This window comes from Melitaea cinxia, chromosome 10 (genome assembly GCF_905220565.1).
Source record: "Melitaea cinxia chromosome 10, ilMelCinx1.1, whole genome shotgun sequence".
In the NCBI taxonomy this organism is placed as follows: Eukaryota; Metazoa; Arthropoda; class Insecta; order Lepidoptera; family Nymphalidae; genus Melitaea; species Melitaea cinxia.
The window spans coordinates 16,295,693-16,312,558 of NC_059403.1; the positions used below are offsets into that span (position 1 = coordinate 16,295,693).

Below are 16,866 nucleotides of genomic sequence, written 5' to 3' on the forward strand. Positions count from 1 at the left end.
CTACTTTTTCTTACCAAGCAAATGAGCAATTTTCTGTGCAACAGTGTTATCAGGCAACGTAGCCTGATCGGAATTTCTTTCCTGTTTGAACTGCATGGACCCAAACAGAAGCACGGCTGAGACTATTCTGAATATAGAATTGAAGTCTTCATTGTTCATTCCCATAATGTTCATCGATTTGATCGTCGCCTGGAACTCTGCGGCGTCATCGATACCCGGTACTGGTAACGCTCCGTTGGTGAGGAAGGGGTAGCTTTTGGGGTCTTCTAGAATATACTCGGCTTTCTGTTGCGCCGTCGCTCCTGCTAGAAGCTGGTAGAAGATGTGGAATGTTCTCTCGTCCTTCGCTTGTCTGATCGCTCTGGATTTCTCCAGTAAGTACGTTTCGATGTTCGCTCCCGCAATGAACCCGGAAGCGTCGAAGTTGATTCTTATGAATTTACCCTAAAAATTATAACTTACATTAAGCAACAATTTGATTTATTTACAAAAACATTTTACTAAATGTATAAAAAACTTACGAATCGAGATGAATTGTCGTTTTTGACCGTCTTCGCGTTACCGAAGGCTTCTAGAATTGGATTCGCTTGTAGTAATTGTTGTTCCAACTCTCCCTGTAAACATGTAGCAATAACTGTAAGGTTCGAATAAATCGTGCAATGATCAGTTTCAATGCGATCTTAAAATAATGAAGCATTTGTCTAATGCTAACCGACTTCAAAAAACGGAGGAGGTCTTCAATTCAACTGTTTTTTTATGTATGTATCCTCAGAATGTAATTGAAGTTTTTTTTTTTCGTTTGCAAACAAACACAATTATGTTTCGTACGCCTAATGAAAATGTAACGTACAATTTTGGAAGATCTTCCATCAACTATGTTAGCGTTAATCTAATTGGACATTGCTTTATAATGTCCAGCAAAAAAACAAAAACAATTTTATGTGGTGTACTATTATATGGACCTTAAGTTACCAAATCTCGTTTATTACCAACCTTAAAAACAAAAGATGGACGATAAGTTTTTAAGATACAGTAATACCCCGGACCTACGCGATAGGTGAGACTGAGCGCTATCCGCGTAAGTCGAATTCGCGTAAGTCGGGGTACAGTTTTGCGGGGTACTTTTCGTAATTGATCTGACTATCGATTCCCAAAAAAACACAAAATCGTAACTTATGTACCTACGCGCCGATTCCGCACTACACGTCTGTGCCTGTTGTAAACTGAACGAATAATAATGCGGGTGGGGGAGTCAAACAAAAAACGAATAGACGAGAAAATTAAATCGCGTAACTCCGAATTCGCGTAAGTCGAGGTAGCGTAAGTCGGGGTATTACTGTATATGTACGCATGATTTGTTCTCTATATTAATATGTTTGTGTATTGTGACGTTATTTCAGTTTATACTTTTTACATAAAGATGATAATGGTTTTAACATAGCGTTCTATACATGTGTCCATGTTATATTTTTCAAAGCATGTTAAGCTTTTTACCTCAAACGTCGGTCCATTGCTCTGTTATGTTTTGCAGCGTGTAATGAGTTAAATATTTTTGTTAATAATTATTCGATGTTAAATATAATATGCATTGACAACTGTGTTAAATTATTATGGTAATACAGTACAATTCATTTCTTATTGATAATATTATAAATAAAACATACCAATTGACACATATACAAGCATATATAATAAAACAATAGACCAACACCGACATATTAAATAATTACATAAAGCTTAGCATACATTATGACAACATAATAATATAGTACAGACAAGCGAGAAACCTTAAACACTATATACAATTTCAAATTAGTCACATATTACAACTATAGGTACAACGACTTGCAACTGACTGACAACTGTTTCTACTCATTTTACTTTGTATGTGCTATATTGGTTATAATTTACGTATCTCACGCTTGTCTCCACCACATATAGTATATAAAAAGCTTCAAACTAAAAGCATAAAGAATGAGTGTATGACACACGTTTAAATGTATGTCTTGAGTCGGTAACAACTATCTACTTACTATAATCAACTGAGGCGATGGTCCCTGTTGTTGAAGATATCCAGCATCGCGAAGAGATAGAAAATAGAGAAAATATATTACAAAACCGTGCATTTAAAGTGAAACGTGTGATTTAAAGTACTCAAAAGTTAACTTATAGTAGAACATTGTGTTTTACATCTTAAGATTTTTTAATACAATTTTCGGTACACAATTTGTAATAAATACAATTTCTAAGTCTGTGGATTTATAATCCACATTTCAGGCATACGTATACTTTACAGTTTCCGTGAACAATTAGAAGCCCAACCTAAAAACCATTAAAAGAAGATTTTTCCTACATCTTTACGCATTCATTTTGTTATTTAATAAATAAAAAAGGAAACAAATCAAAATAAAAAGTCAGTACTGAAGTTTACGCAAATTCCACTCATTATAACGATACATTTTTTTTTTCGGATTTTATAGAGGCTTATTAAGTTTTTAAATGCCCGACGTTTGGAGTCCTCCCGTAACCATGGTTGCATTCATAAAGTATCCGAAACGTCGGGCATCTAAAAAACTTAATAAACCGCGATTAAATCCGAAAAAGTACTGAACCCTAAAATAATGCCATTGTAATATTTGTGTATTCAATATACTACAAATTACAATTGTCACTATAGTCATTTTAATAGAGTTATCAATGTAATAGAGTTACAATTACTATAATTTTTTCTATTAAAAATTAAAGTCATTAAATTTTTATCATCTAAAAGCATGAAATACTTAGCAATACAACATGTTTAACAATTCATTTTAAAGAGAGCTGTTCACTAAAGCTAATTTAGCCGACAGTAGCAAATAATTGATAGAAAATTTCGGTTGTAAGGACTCTACAAACTTTCCTCGTCTTTACCTCGTCTACAATGGCAAATAAATGTTTCAAACAAAATCACAAAATAGTAACATTATATAGCATTAGCAAAAAAAATCCATTCATGAAAATATAAATTGATTTTAAAAAAGGAATTCTATCTCTCTATTCTATTCTATTCTATATTCTCAATTCAATTTTAATGATTTTTTTTTTATACTCGAAAGGATCTTGTCACGTGACTATGTGTTTTCGAGTTAAAATAATGCGTGTTTGAAGTCAGCTTTTTTTGAGAGCAAACTATTATTTTTATAATTACAAAAGTATGGACAATTGAGTATTATCACGGAGGATGGATTAATTGAATACTAGGACGCTATAGTCACACAAACGTCTCGTTATGGCTACGAACAGTTCAACTCCGAGCATATCGTGTTCGATATTAAACTATTCGTAAGCGAGACGGAACGTTTTTGGAGTAAAAGTACCGGGCTTAATTATTTTAAGAACAAAAGGGCTCGGTTAATGTGACGACTAGCGAATTAAGACTGATTTACTAGCAAAATTACATACTGAATTAATTTTTTCGAGCGATATTATACTTTCTTACCCGAATCCGATAGTCGAACCAGTAAACATTGAGTCGCTTAAAAATATAAATTATATAAAGTTACTCAAAACTTCCCATCTTTTATCACTGTTATTAAATACAATCTACAGATATTTCACCGATATAGTTAGTTGTTTTTAATGCTTCGAAATATATAAAACAAAAACCAGTACTTATATTGATCTAGTTTCAATCATCCTGTCACTAAAGATACTAAAAATGAATCAAATAAATAAAAAAAAACTAAAATTCATATAGATAGATACATTTTTATACTAGAAACTATATCCAATTTACTAAATACTTTTTTCGATAAACAATAAAAAATTAAAAAAAATAGTGTCAAAACTAACTATACCTATACAACTAATATTTCAATAAAACCAATATAAAAAAATAAGTAAATAAATATTGTCTTAAAAATAAATAGTGATGCTACACCTAAATAATTATCGATATCGATATCGACTCACCGCGCCGGATCCCTTCGGTTTCGAAGCGGCGACGTACGCGAGGTACTGTATAACCTTCTTCGTGTTCTCAGTCTTACCAGCACCTGACTCACCAGTGCAGAGAATCGACTGATCCTCTCGATCTGTAACGAAAAAAATAATAATAAATACATATCCTTAAAAAACAAGGCCAATAAAAATAATAACAATTAAAAATGAAGTAAGCGAAGAATGGAACCATAGTTCCACGGATATACCTCGTATCGACTAGCCACTGGACTAGTCGCCATGTCATTTCGTCGGTCAAATTAAGGGTAGATAAGCTAACGTAAGCGGATGGCTAAACTTTAAGGGGCTATATCTCGAAAAACGAAACCAAGTTGGTTGCTTAGTGCCTACCCACCCTACAACCATGCGAAGTACTCGATGCACCTGACGGACCGTCTCTTCGTAAGACTAGAAACTTAATTCTCGTAACAGCTGACTGTTATAGCTACATTTTTTTAATAAGAATCATACTCAACAAACTCGAGACGGAAAACAACCCCCGGCACAGAAAGCAGGATCACTGCAAACTGCGCCAAAGGGCTAGTCATCTATATCTATACGAATAAACAAAATTGCAGTGTAATTATACCAATATATTATACCAAAATAACATTTTTTTACAATTTTTGTCTATCTGTCTGTCTGTCCATTTGTTCCAGCTAATCTCTGAAACGGCTGTACCGATTTTGACGTGACTTTCACTGGCAGATAGCTGATGTAATAAGGAGTAACTTAGGCTGCTTTTAGAAATTTATTTATTTTGTAACTCTCCGAAATTTACATTTTTTTTTATTCCACGCGGACGAAGACGCGGGCGCAGCTAGTAGACAATATAAACAAACTTCAATAAAGACTATAAACTTAACTTTACCCAATTCCTATAACATAATATAATAAATACAAAGCTTGAACAATGAACTCATTAAATTCAAATGTAAGGAGCATTGTGTCCTCAGATAATGCCCCGTTCTCCATACAAGTGACTAATTAGTCCAGCTAGCTCTCACAATGGATTCCTAGGAAGGACCTGACAATTCCCGATTGTATTCTGGACTTGATACTTTGTGTAACTTCTGAATGGCTGGGGAACTATTAGTTTTATCTATTGAGCAAGTTATTTTTGGAAGCTTCAAGAAATATATTTGAATTTTATTTCTATACTAGCATACAGCCCCGGCTTCGCACGTGTATTAACAAAAATTTCAAAATATTTTTTCACCTAATTTATTTGAAAACTAGCTGACCCGGCGAACTTCGTATCGCCTAACAGTCGATTCTTTAATTTTATTAATTTTTTTTTTAGAATTTTTCTCTCCGTAAGAACCATCCTCGTACTACAAGGAATATTTTAAAAAAAGAATTAGCGAAATCGGTTCAACCGTTCTCGAGTTTTGCGCTTAGCAACACATTTTGCGATTCATTTTTATATATAAGAAGATATCATATAGACTACGTCACCCGCGGATAGTGTTACTTCCCAGCAGTGAAAATTTTTTTCAAATCTGTTCAGAAATTTCGGAGCCTATTCAATGCAAACATACATACATACACATACGCAAATCGTTCCTCTTTATAACATTAGTATAGATATGCGTATAAAATTCAATTTTATATGATTATTCAACTTACTTTGAGTACAATTGATATCTTTAAGTGTTATGAAAAATATGTTACCCTCATACAAACATTGGCGTATTAGTTAGAAATGGCCGGTAGGCTAGCTGTTACGGATTCATTACCCATACAAAACAAAGTCTGGGTGTTTTATATGTATTTTATTTATATAGGTTTATCGCATCTTTGCATGTGTTTATCGAAAAAAAAAGTAGCTATACCAGTCGGCTGTTACCTATAACACAAGCTTTTAGGTTACTTGATTTAAGAACAGACGACCGTGTGTATATTTTAAAGATATTTATTTATTGTATTGTAATAAATGTAATTTATTCGGTAAATTACACAATTAAGATTAATATCTGATTACAGTAGCGTTCTAAAAATGTTGTGCAAACCTTTAATTTAAGTGCATATTGTATAACTTTGTGGTATTGTTTTAATGTAGAAAGCTTTTTTATGTACTTAGTTGGTATGCCTTTGTTAAATAAATAAATAAATAATTACGAAACATGCGTAACTTGTGAACACAACAAACACTCGATGACATTAACAGAGGTGCATTTAAGCCCTTATCTCTGTTACGAGGTAACAATTTATAGCCGAACACGTAATAATGAATCAAGTATAGGGGCTTGACGATCGTCCGCCATTAGGGAACTATTAGACAAACTTGTCGATGATGTTACTTTATTGAGAATAGTATAAAGCAGAAAATAAAACAGTAATTAATATAATTTATTTTAATAAATAGATATTGAACCGTAATTAAGAAGCATAAGTATCATTAAATAAATAAACAACGTTTGAATTTAGGTGTGAAATTCTATAAAATATTTATTTACATAATTTACATAAAACCCCCCATATGCAATCGGTTTATTTTTAGCTGAAAATTCTTTACATGTTTACGTAAATAAGCTGTTCTTCAATCATTTGGATCGATTTTTACAAAACGTATTTAAGAACCACAGCAGGGATATTCAGTTTCATGTTAAAAAAGTGTGTGTGTACTTATGTACGCACGTCAGAAGTTATACTTCATTGGCTAGCTAACTTCACGTTGCTAACTCCTTCTTCGTTGACTAGCTAACTTTAGAGTGTCGGTTTTGTGACGGTGGGCGCGCGCATCGTAATAATTTACTCTCATCATTTTTCCCTAATGCGCCAAAAGAAAAGTATGACATCAAAAATCGCTTAGGAATCGATCTCTATGCTCACGAGCTGCGGTACCACAGAGCGTCAAACAGATATTAGCGTAAAACTTACAACATCTCTTCTTTTTGCGTCGGAGGTTAATACAATAAATAATAAAAGTTTATTTGCAATGTCTTGTCAAAATGTAGATCGAACGCCTAGCACAGATGGTAAACCAACATTAAATACATAATTATATTTATCTTTCCAGCTTTATAGTACACGTTTATATTGTACTAGCGACCCGCCCCGGCTTCGCACAGGTGCAATGCTGATACTAAATATACTATAGAATGTCTTTTTTTTATAGTATGAAGCTAGCTTATAGCATGGTTATTAACATAATAACAACATTCAAATATGCGTCGTTAGATTACACGTTGTTACAGAATGCATTGAAGAAATAAAGGTTCACTGCTCGATCCCCGTAGGTGATAGCGTGATAATTTGTAGCCTATATGTTGACCCGACTTCTTAATAATATTCGTGCCAAATTTGAAGTAAATCCATGCAGTACTTTTCGAGTTTATCCCTGACATACATACAGACAAACAGACTAAAATTCTAAAAACTATATTTTTGGCTTCGGTATCGATTGCAGATCACACCCCAAGTATTCTTTTAAAAAATATTCAATGTACAGTTTTGACTTTCCTACCATTTTATTATATGTATAGATATAGATATTTCAAGAAACAGTATAATAAATTTAATAAGGACTTTCCTAAGGAGGGAGAGATCGCTCTGAGACCGACAACGCCATTAGCGGACAATTAGACAAATGACCGGCTTCCAACCTGCCTCTTATCTCTAGTGACGTGCCCTAATCGATAAAAAGTGTTAACGTGACTTCGAAAAATAAATTGTAGTTTACTCTAGTTTTTTTACGTCGTTTAAATTATTTTATTTAATAAGCATATTAGTTTTGAGGTCACAAAATGTGATTACTATTTACTTTATAAAAATTATTGCTAAATTTACTGTTATTATTTATACATGAGTTTTGTTTAGTTATACACAAATCAGTACGATCACGGTCACGATTCAGCCTGTAACATCCCACTGCTGGGCATAGGCTTCTTTCTCCTTTAGGAAAAGTATTGGATCTTAATCCACCACGCTGCTCCACTACGGATTGGCGGACATGTTCCCCCACTATGAGTATCAATCGCTAACAGGTATTCATGATAAACATGGTTACCATGTGCGGTTCTTTAGTTGTATGCGGCAGTTAGTATTAATATTTCGGTTTATCGACGTATTTTAGAATAATACGGGATGTTTATGCAGAAGTACTTTGTCAGAGTAGCTCGTATATTATAAGACAAAGGAAAATTTTAAAACGGTTTGGGATTTTTATAACATCCACACACTTCAGCATATCGCAGTCCACTGCTGGACATAGGCCCTCCACAATTTCGCGCCAAAAATGGCGTGAACTCATGTGTGTTGCCCATAGTCACCACGCTGGTCAGGCGGGTTGGTGAACGCGGGGCTGGCTTTGCCAGTCTTCGGCCTATGAATTTCAAAGACAGCAGTTGGATGGTTATCCTGCCATCGGTCGGCTTTTTAAGTTCCAAAGTGGTAGTGGAACTGTGTTATCCCTTAGTCGCCTCTTACGAAACCCACGAGAAGAGAGGGGGTGGCTATATTCTTTAGTACCGTAGCCACACACACACCACAGAACCCCCTATTTGAAGGAACGCGCTTAGGAGTCGAACACCTTATATAAATTCATCTATAATTGAAAAAATTCTTGAATTAATAATTGAATAAATTAAAGCTTCTTATTATTCATCACATAAAAATAATGAGATTAAAAGTTATGTATTAATGTATATACTAATTAAACAATCGTAGCTACAATTAACTATGTTTTATAACTGTAGCGATAAATAGAAATGACATATAATAATAATAATTAATCATTACATTTTATTTAAAGATAATAATAGCGACCTGAAATGTTTAATTTTATATTTTTTCAAACGTCTATGTACACAAATACAATTGTTTTATTCTTAGACGATATATTCTTTATTTTTGAAATTGTGGTACAGTGGTCGCAGTAACTGGCACATGAAGAATATTTGTACGTGCCATACTATTATTTTTAGTGGTCACGTTTGTTTTTGTGTTGTCAAATGAAATCAAATCAAAAATAACCTTATTCAAATAGGCTTCAAAAGGCACTTTCGATTCGTCATTTTAAAAATTAAAATTTTTATATTCTTAAGATTATTATTTTTTAAAGTAAAGCTACCACCGATTCGAAATGTAAATTCTGCGGAGAAGAATCGGAAAGAAACTCGGCAGTTACTCTTTTGAAAAATAATATATGAACTGTGTTTTAGTACATAATTAGTAATATCTTGCATAAGATACAGCGTCACTATGTGCTTCCAGACCCCTAATACACGATTCTCATTTATGTATGTACCTATAATTCATTTATAACTATAAAGCGATAATTATTTTATTATTTTTAATTCGACCCTAACAAGACCAAGATTAAAGAACTACAAGGCCATGTAAAACAAACATACAGCGTTTATCATAAAAGGTAATAACGAACAAATACTTCATTTATCTAATTACCTATTCATGAATAGTAACATCGTAGGACCACAAACATCCGGTTTTAATAATGTAAGGTTTTAAACTTAAAACTTTTTAGTGTGGATTTCGGTGGAATGTATGGTGGTAAATATAGTAAACTCTTTTTCTGTGTATAATATATTTTTGGGTTTACAATAAAATATATTTGCATTGTATTTTATCGTACTGTATTATGGTAAAATTAGCCAGACCGTCGATACCGAACAAATTCATCCGTCTTCTAATTCACACCACGAACCGACTGATGAAGCACCTTGACCTTCTCCCGACCGTCCCTCGGAGAGCACGTTAAATCATCGGCTTAATCGTGATACACCTTAAGGTGGAATAAAATTACCTAGACGATTCCTATTCACTCTTATATTTAAGTCTCATATATTGCATTCCATTATCTATCTCCGCCCTTACAAGTTGACTACGTAACTAGCTAATGTAAAATTAATTACATCATTGACTCGTAACGACTAACTCTATTAAGTTCCACTTTAAGAATAATCATTTTCCTATATACACAACAAACTCACCTTACAAATATTTCGCAAAACTTATACATTTTTTTTACATCATCACAGTCATCATCACTTCAGCCTATCGCAATTCACAGCTGGACATAGACTCCCAAGTTCGCGCCAAACCAAATCCCGGTTTTCGCAATTCGCATCCAGCCACCAACAGCAATCTTACGTAGGTCGTCGGTCCAGCGGGCCGGAGATTTGACTTTTTTTACACACACAAGCACACACACACACATCAGCCTATTGGAGTCCACTACTGGACATAGGCCGTCAAAAATGGCGTAAACTCATGTGTTTTGCCCATAGTCACTTGTTGAATAGTTATTACCGTTAACGTGATTTTAGCTAGCCAATGGAGTATAACTTCTTACCTACGTACACACACTTTTTTAATATATAAACCTTGATTTAATAAACTAATGTCAAAAAGAGATCTATTTAAAGGCCCCAAGAATCAAAAACAAAAGGAATTTCTTCGAACATTTAGTATTTGAAGTTCTCAAATTACTGCAAGCTTTGTTTACCAAGCACGCTCATTTGGTGCAATATCGATTATTGATCGAAGTATGTTTTAAATAGAACATTATTAGTATTTGCGTTCTTAGAACAAGCCTCACTTAATACACTGGCTATGTGAATGTTTCATAAGTGCTTATGCTTTAAAAACCTTTCATTTTCTCAAAAACATTATTACCTAATGAAAAGAGTGACGGATGACTTTTAAACTGATTATTAACTGTATCTATATTTCATATTTAGTAGTACCTTCATATAAAGTATACGATGAATCAACAATGTCTCTCCAAAGTACCTTTAGAGTCGAATTATAATTTCAATTTTGATTTTTTTTTTTGGCTCTTTTGGTGTTTCAAAAATCCACACGGTCTAAATGACATATTTTGATTGACCTTAAGCTAAAAATAGTTTTAAGTCGTTGTCGCATCTTGTATCTTTAATTTATAGAGAGAAATAGAGATCTGACAATGGAGATATTAACGCCTAAAAGGCTTGATCGAGAAAAAAATCATAACGACACAGGTCCTCCCATTTACCAATTCATCAACAATTTAAAAGGTAATAAAATTTTGCTATACCTTGTAACATAAAATGTGATCTAACTTCTCTACTTTCCTGTAATTCGGCACTATTTTACCAAAATATAACTGTACCTTGTAACATAGAACGGTACGCGGTGTCTGTGATGGCGAACACGTGGGGCGGGACCTCGTGCCGCTTGATGCCCTTGTATCGCTCCATAATCTTCTCCGTGTAGATTGGAAGCTTCTTGTAGGGATTTACGACCACGCAGAAGAGACCCGAGTATGTCTGGAAAGGAAAACAAAAAAAAAAACATTAACTTTTTGATTTACTTAACAGAGAAACGAAAACTAGGATACATATTATTAGATATGCAGAACAATTTTGCGTTTTCACCTTCTACAAAGTATTAGAAAAGGAAAAAAAAACACATGTCAAATTCTTAATGTCATTACTAAGTTATGGTGTGACCAAAAAAACAAGTTTTAATTTTTTATCATTATACAGATAACAAATACCTTTTTAATTAAAAGTAATTACATTCCTGACGCAGAACGAATAATTTCACCTCAAGCTCTACCTACATAAATGCCTTCACACTAAAAACATTCAATTTTGTCTCCACATTTTGGATTCATTTAAATGCATGATTGTGTACGATCATTAATCGCTTTTGAACAGCAGACGATAGTTTGATTAAAATTCGTCCCGGACAATACGTCACGCTCAATCGAGAATATATAGTGGCTATCACTAGTGAGTGCTACGATGGAGTACTGTTGGTTGTTTTAATTGAAAGAATATAACAGATGAGGGCCATTTTTTTTTTGTCTACTATTATTTACTGATTTCAAAGTCCGTTTCATCGTTTGCTGATAATCTCGTACATTATTTATTGATACGTTTTATCGGCAAGAGGTAATAAAGAATCTTTAGGAGTTTTATTTCAACCGATAAAATACCACTTTTGGATTCACGAATTGAGAACAGAAATATGTGATGGATAATGTAGATTATGATGGTGAAAAAACGAGTGTGCTTTAGACCACACGACTGAAGTAAAAGTTCTTTACTTGCCCCTACAGTAATATACAAAACATAACTCTCTCTTTTTCTATATTCAATAACTTCAATCATCCTCTCAACTTCCATACGCCTCGCCCGATAACACTTTTCGTAACGCTCTCGCCACGTATGCACCAGCTTACTCCCCAAGTAAAGCGTGCATAAAGAAGTTTTACTTCAAAAATAAAAATATATAATAAACATTTCTAAATAACGCCAGCCAATAAGCCAGGTCTAGCCGGTAAAAAGGGCATTGAACCCTGATTAAACCGAAAAATCTTTCGTTGGATAATAAGATATGTTATATGATTATTTTCTTTTAAGCATATCAACTAACATTTCTTCTACAAGGTATTATTAAGCCCGCGTTAAGTATTAAAACATAAAAGATCTAATTTATCTTCTGGATAAGATATCTTTGCCTATATTCTTGCTTTTTCAAACCGTACCTTAAGTGTATAAGGTCTCTTAGATATGTATATGTATACTTTTCCGTATTTCGTCTTCGCGAACATCAGAGCTCGGATAAGGTCAAAGTAAATCATCAAGTAATAAAACAAATGCGCAGAGCAACTAATTAATGCGGGTAATATAGCTAATTGGAGATAAATATTAATGTGACATGTTAATTATTTATTACAATATTACTGTTTACAGTTTCCGACTGCGCTGGAGGATTTCTTTAAGATGTTGGATTGGAGGAGAAGAGATAATAATGCCTAGGCCTCTCTCACCTTCGTTTAGCTGGCGATATCGTCATATTTGCAGAGACGATAAGCTAGACCAAATGCGGCCTAAAGCCGAGTCCTCCCGAGGAATCGGCCTCGGTATGAACTTGGACAAAACGAAAGTTATGTTTAACAACCAAGTCATACCGAGACTGGTATCGGTCGATGGTACCCTTCTCGAAGTTGTTCAGGATTATGTTTACCTAGGCCATACCATCCAACTAGGTCACAACAACTTCCAAGTAATAAACTGATAGGAACTTAATGGACTGGGCAACGTTTGGCATGCTTCGTCAAGTCTTCACTACAAAGATTCCGCAATGCTTGAAGACAAGTCTTTCAGCAACGCGTCCTGCCTATATTAACATACGAAGCCGAGACGTGGATACTGTAACATCAGTATCCATGACAACGACAATATTTTCAAAACGATATTTGTTAATACTGTTCCAACATTTAGATACTTTGTTGGTTGCATGTTGTATTTAATATTTTTTTAACAAGCTTCAATATATTATAGATATTAAAGGAATAGATATTCAATATATATATATATATATATATATATATATATATATATATATATATATATATATATATATATATATATATACATATATATATATATATATTTTTTTTTTTTATTATTATATAAATATAATTAAAGTTATTTTCAAACTACTTATCAATGCTAATTTAAATTTAAAATAAATATTTAGGCACTTTACGAGTCTATAATTCTATATTGTTATTCACTGGTAGTGATAGTTTTTTCGAATTATAGATTATAGATTTATCAAATTCGTCAGTATGTGTATAATGAAACATTAAACAATAAGTAAATTTTCTATTTCGGAATATTAAAAAAAAAAGCTATCTGCAAGACATATTCCTAACTCGAAAAGAGCTGTTTGTGTGAATAATCTAATCTCAACATATAATAATTTATTACGATTCATATCAATTTAGAAGATTGCGGGCTATAAAAACGCGGTTCCTAAAAGCAAAACACTGAACATAATCTAGGCTTATTAAAGTCATATAGAAAGTGTGTTCATGGGAACTGACTACTGCACCAGGAGTCGCTCTGGTCACCTTATTCACCAACAGGAACACAACACTGCTTTAAAGCAGTATTATTGAGCTGTGATCTTCTGTAAGGTCGAGGTACTACCCCAGTCGGGCTGCTCCATATTTTGAGCAGGAAAATTCCTGCTGTGCCCTACCGCAGTTATGTGAAGGATAAACATTAGGCACAACCGATGAGATGGGCCCTTATTAACCCAATTTAAAAATTAATTTCGAAACTAAACACGGACAAAACCGCGCATTAATCTAGGTATCATAAAGATTAAAGTAAACTACAGATGTTATCACCCACTGCAACTTCAAAGGAAATCGCGGATTTATCAGTCGATGATAACCAGTTGTTACTCTGAATCAATTTACGATCTGACCCGTCGCCCGGAGTGCTTGACGTGGCTACGTAAACAAAACGCAGATATTGATAGAGATTTATAAGTACTTAGTTGTTTATTGATGCATTATTTATATAAATTGGTGTCCGACTGAATCAGGAATTAGAAACCAACAGTTAAAAATATGTCATAGATTGATATAAAATATTGATTGAATCACGAAATGAAAATATTGCATTGCTTTTAAAAATCATACATTTACAAAAATATTTTTCAAGTTTATATATATTTGAGCAAATTACAGAGTAGAGTTGCGTTGTTTGTGTTTGTGTTTATTTGAGTTGACATATAGATGCTGTGTGGTTACGGCATCAAAGAATATAGCCACCCCACTACCACCTTGGAACTTATAAAGCCGATCGATGGCGGGATAACCATCCAACTGCTGGCTTTGAAATACACCAACCCGCCTGCCCAGCGTGGTGACTATGGGCAAAATACTTGAGTTCATGCCATTTTTGGCGTGAACTTGTGAATGCCCATGTCCAGTAGTGGACTGCGAAAGGCTGCTGTGATGATGATGATGATGATGATGATGATGATGATGATGATGATGATGATGATGATGATGATGATGATGATGATGATGATGATGATGATGATAGATGCGTATGTAGACGATTCACACCACAAATATAAAAAATTTCGAAAAGAAAAATGAAACGATAAAATCGATAAACTAACATTATCTATCATAATAAACAAGGATTATATCTCAATGAACGAAGATTTATTTAACGTAATTCTTAAACGCACAATCTAAGCCGGACGAACCCATAGACGTCGAGAGCTATTAGCGACGCAAGCTCACGTAGCTATACCATAAGAATATCGCGGCACAGTTTCCACGATACACCTCCTAATTTGGACCGATACACTCATTGTTATGTGTAGCATATGTGCTTGAAATTGTGTAACGTATATTTTACACCTATTTTTTTTTATGTAATTACGTTTAAGGTAAAACCGTATGTCCATTACTTTTAAGAATTCGAAGTCGTAAAGAATTATGTTGACACCAGATTGACTTTAACTTGACAAGTGTGGAAATTTACAGATAAAAAGCGTGTCACGTTTGAATACATAAGACAATAAAAATAATTATTGCTAAAATTATTTTATCATTGTCACGCATAAGCGGCGTCCTCTTCTGGACGTAGGTCGGAGGTCGTCTTTTAAGTTTTCGTCTGTTCTTAAAGTTTTAATAACATCATTAAACGAACTCACTACTACAGAATATTTGCAAATAAATTACATTAAAAAAAAATACGTCTTTTTTTAAGGAATTTAAAATATAACATAAATTCTAGTTTCATTGGAGTTTTTTGATTGGAGACATAAAAATTTATACTTAATTATCTCCTTTTATTAAAACACTAGCGACCCACTCGGCTTCGCACGGTTGCAAAAATTATCAGTGTTCCTCTACTATATTATGCATGCTGATCATCATCATCATCATCATTACAGCCTATCACAGTCCACTGCTGGACATAGGGCTCCATAAGTTTACGCCAAAAATAGCGTGAACTCATGTGTTTTGCCCATAGTCACCACGCTGGGCAGGCTATATATGTACTGTGTGGCTACGGTACTAAAGAATTTAGCCACCCCCCTCTTCCCGTGGGTGTCGTAAGAGGCGACTAAGGGATAACACAGTTCCACTACTACATTGGAACTTAAAAAGCCGACCGGTGGCGGGATAACCATCCAACTGCTAGCTTTGAAATACACAGGCCGAAGACGGGCAGCAGCGTCTTCGGTGCGACAAAGCCAGCACTGCGGTCACCAACCCGCATGCTGATACTAAATATAAAATAAATATAATATAAAATATATGCGAAAAAAATAGTGTTTATTAACAACATCACATTAGAAACCTCTAAAGCTATCAGTGTTTCTCTACTATATTATATATGTATTATACACATAAACCTTCCTCTGGAATCCCTCTATTTACTAAAGACCGCATCAAAATCCGTTGTGTAGTTTTAAAGATCTAAGCATACAGACAGCGGGAAGCGACATTGTTTTATACTATGTAATGATACAAATGTCTTTATCAATGTACATAAACTGCTATTAACGTCAAGAAAGTTTAGTAAATGATGTCTGCTTCTATGTCAGTCCGTCAGTCTTCTTGTCTCGACTATCAACAAGATAAGTTGATAAACTCTTGTTGATGGAAATTAATGAAACACAGACAGAAAGAATTTCTTTTAATAATCTGTAAATAATCTTGGCTGGTGTTCATCAAGGGTCAATTCATAGCCTTACTGTATTTAATAGATTTAAAACACACACAACTTTTTTATCAATTCATCTGTCCACACTTTTGAAAATTTTATTATCTATACAAATAATAAATAAAATTGGAGTGTCTGTTTGTAATATTAAAATAACCGCTTTTTACTAAATGTAGGTAGGTAGGTACTAAATGTAATATGGATGTATACACGGTACATAGGTATACCAAAATAACATTTTTTACAATTTTTGTTTGTGTCTGTCTGTTTATCCCAGCTAATCTCTGAAACAGCTAGACCGATTTTAACGTGACTTTCACTGACAGATAGGTGATGTCGCACGGAATAACTAAGGCCACTTTTATTTTATAAATTTATTTCTTTTATA

General features: G+C 33.7%; 1 protein-coding gene across 1 annotated transcript in view; it reads right to left on the minus strand.

Annotated features, from left to right (window-relative positions):
• Positions 1–16,866, minus strand: part of LOC123657483 (myosin heavy chain, non-muscle) — an 86,587-nt gene that overhangs the window by 21,974 nt on the left and 47,747 nt on the right. The window contains exons 2-7 of the mRNA XM_045593025.1: positions 11,093–11,249; positions 3,952–4,073; positions 2,034–2,057; positions 1,495–1,515; positions 522–614; positions 15–444 (exon numbers count right to left, since the gene is read on the minus strand). Of these exons, the coding sequence (XP_045448981.1) occupies positions 15–444; positions 522–614; positions 1,495–1,515; positions 2,034–2,057; positions 3,952–4,073; positions 11,093–11,249 (847 nt within the window). The remainder of the gene's footprint in view (positions 1–14; positions 445–521; positions 615–1,494; positions 1,516–2,033; positions 2,058–3,951; positions 4,074–11,092; positions 11,250–16,866) is intronic.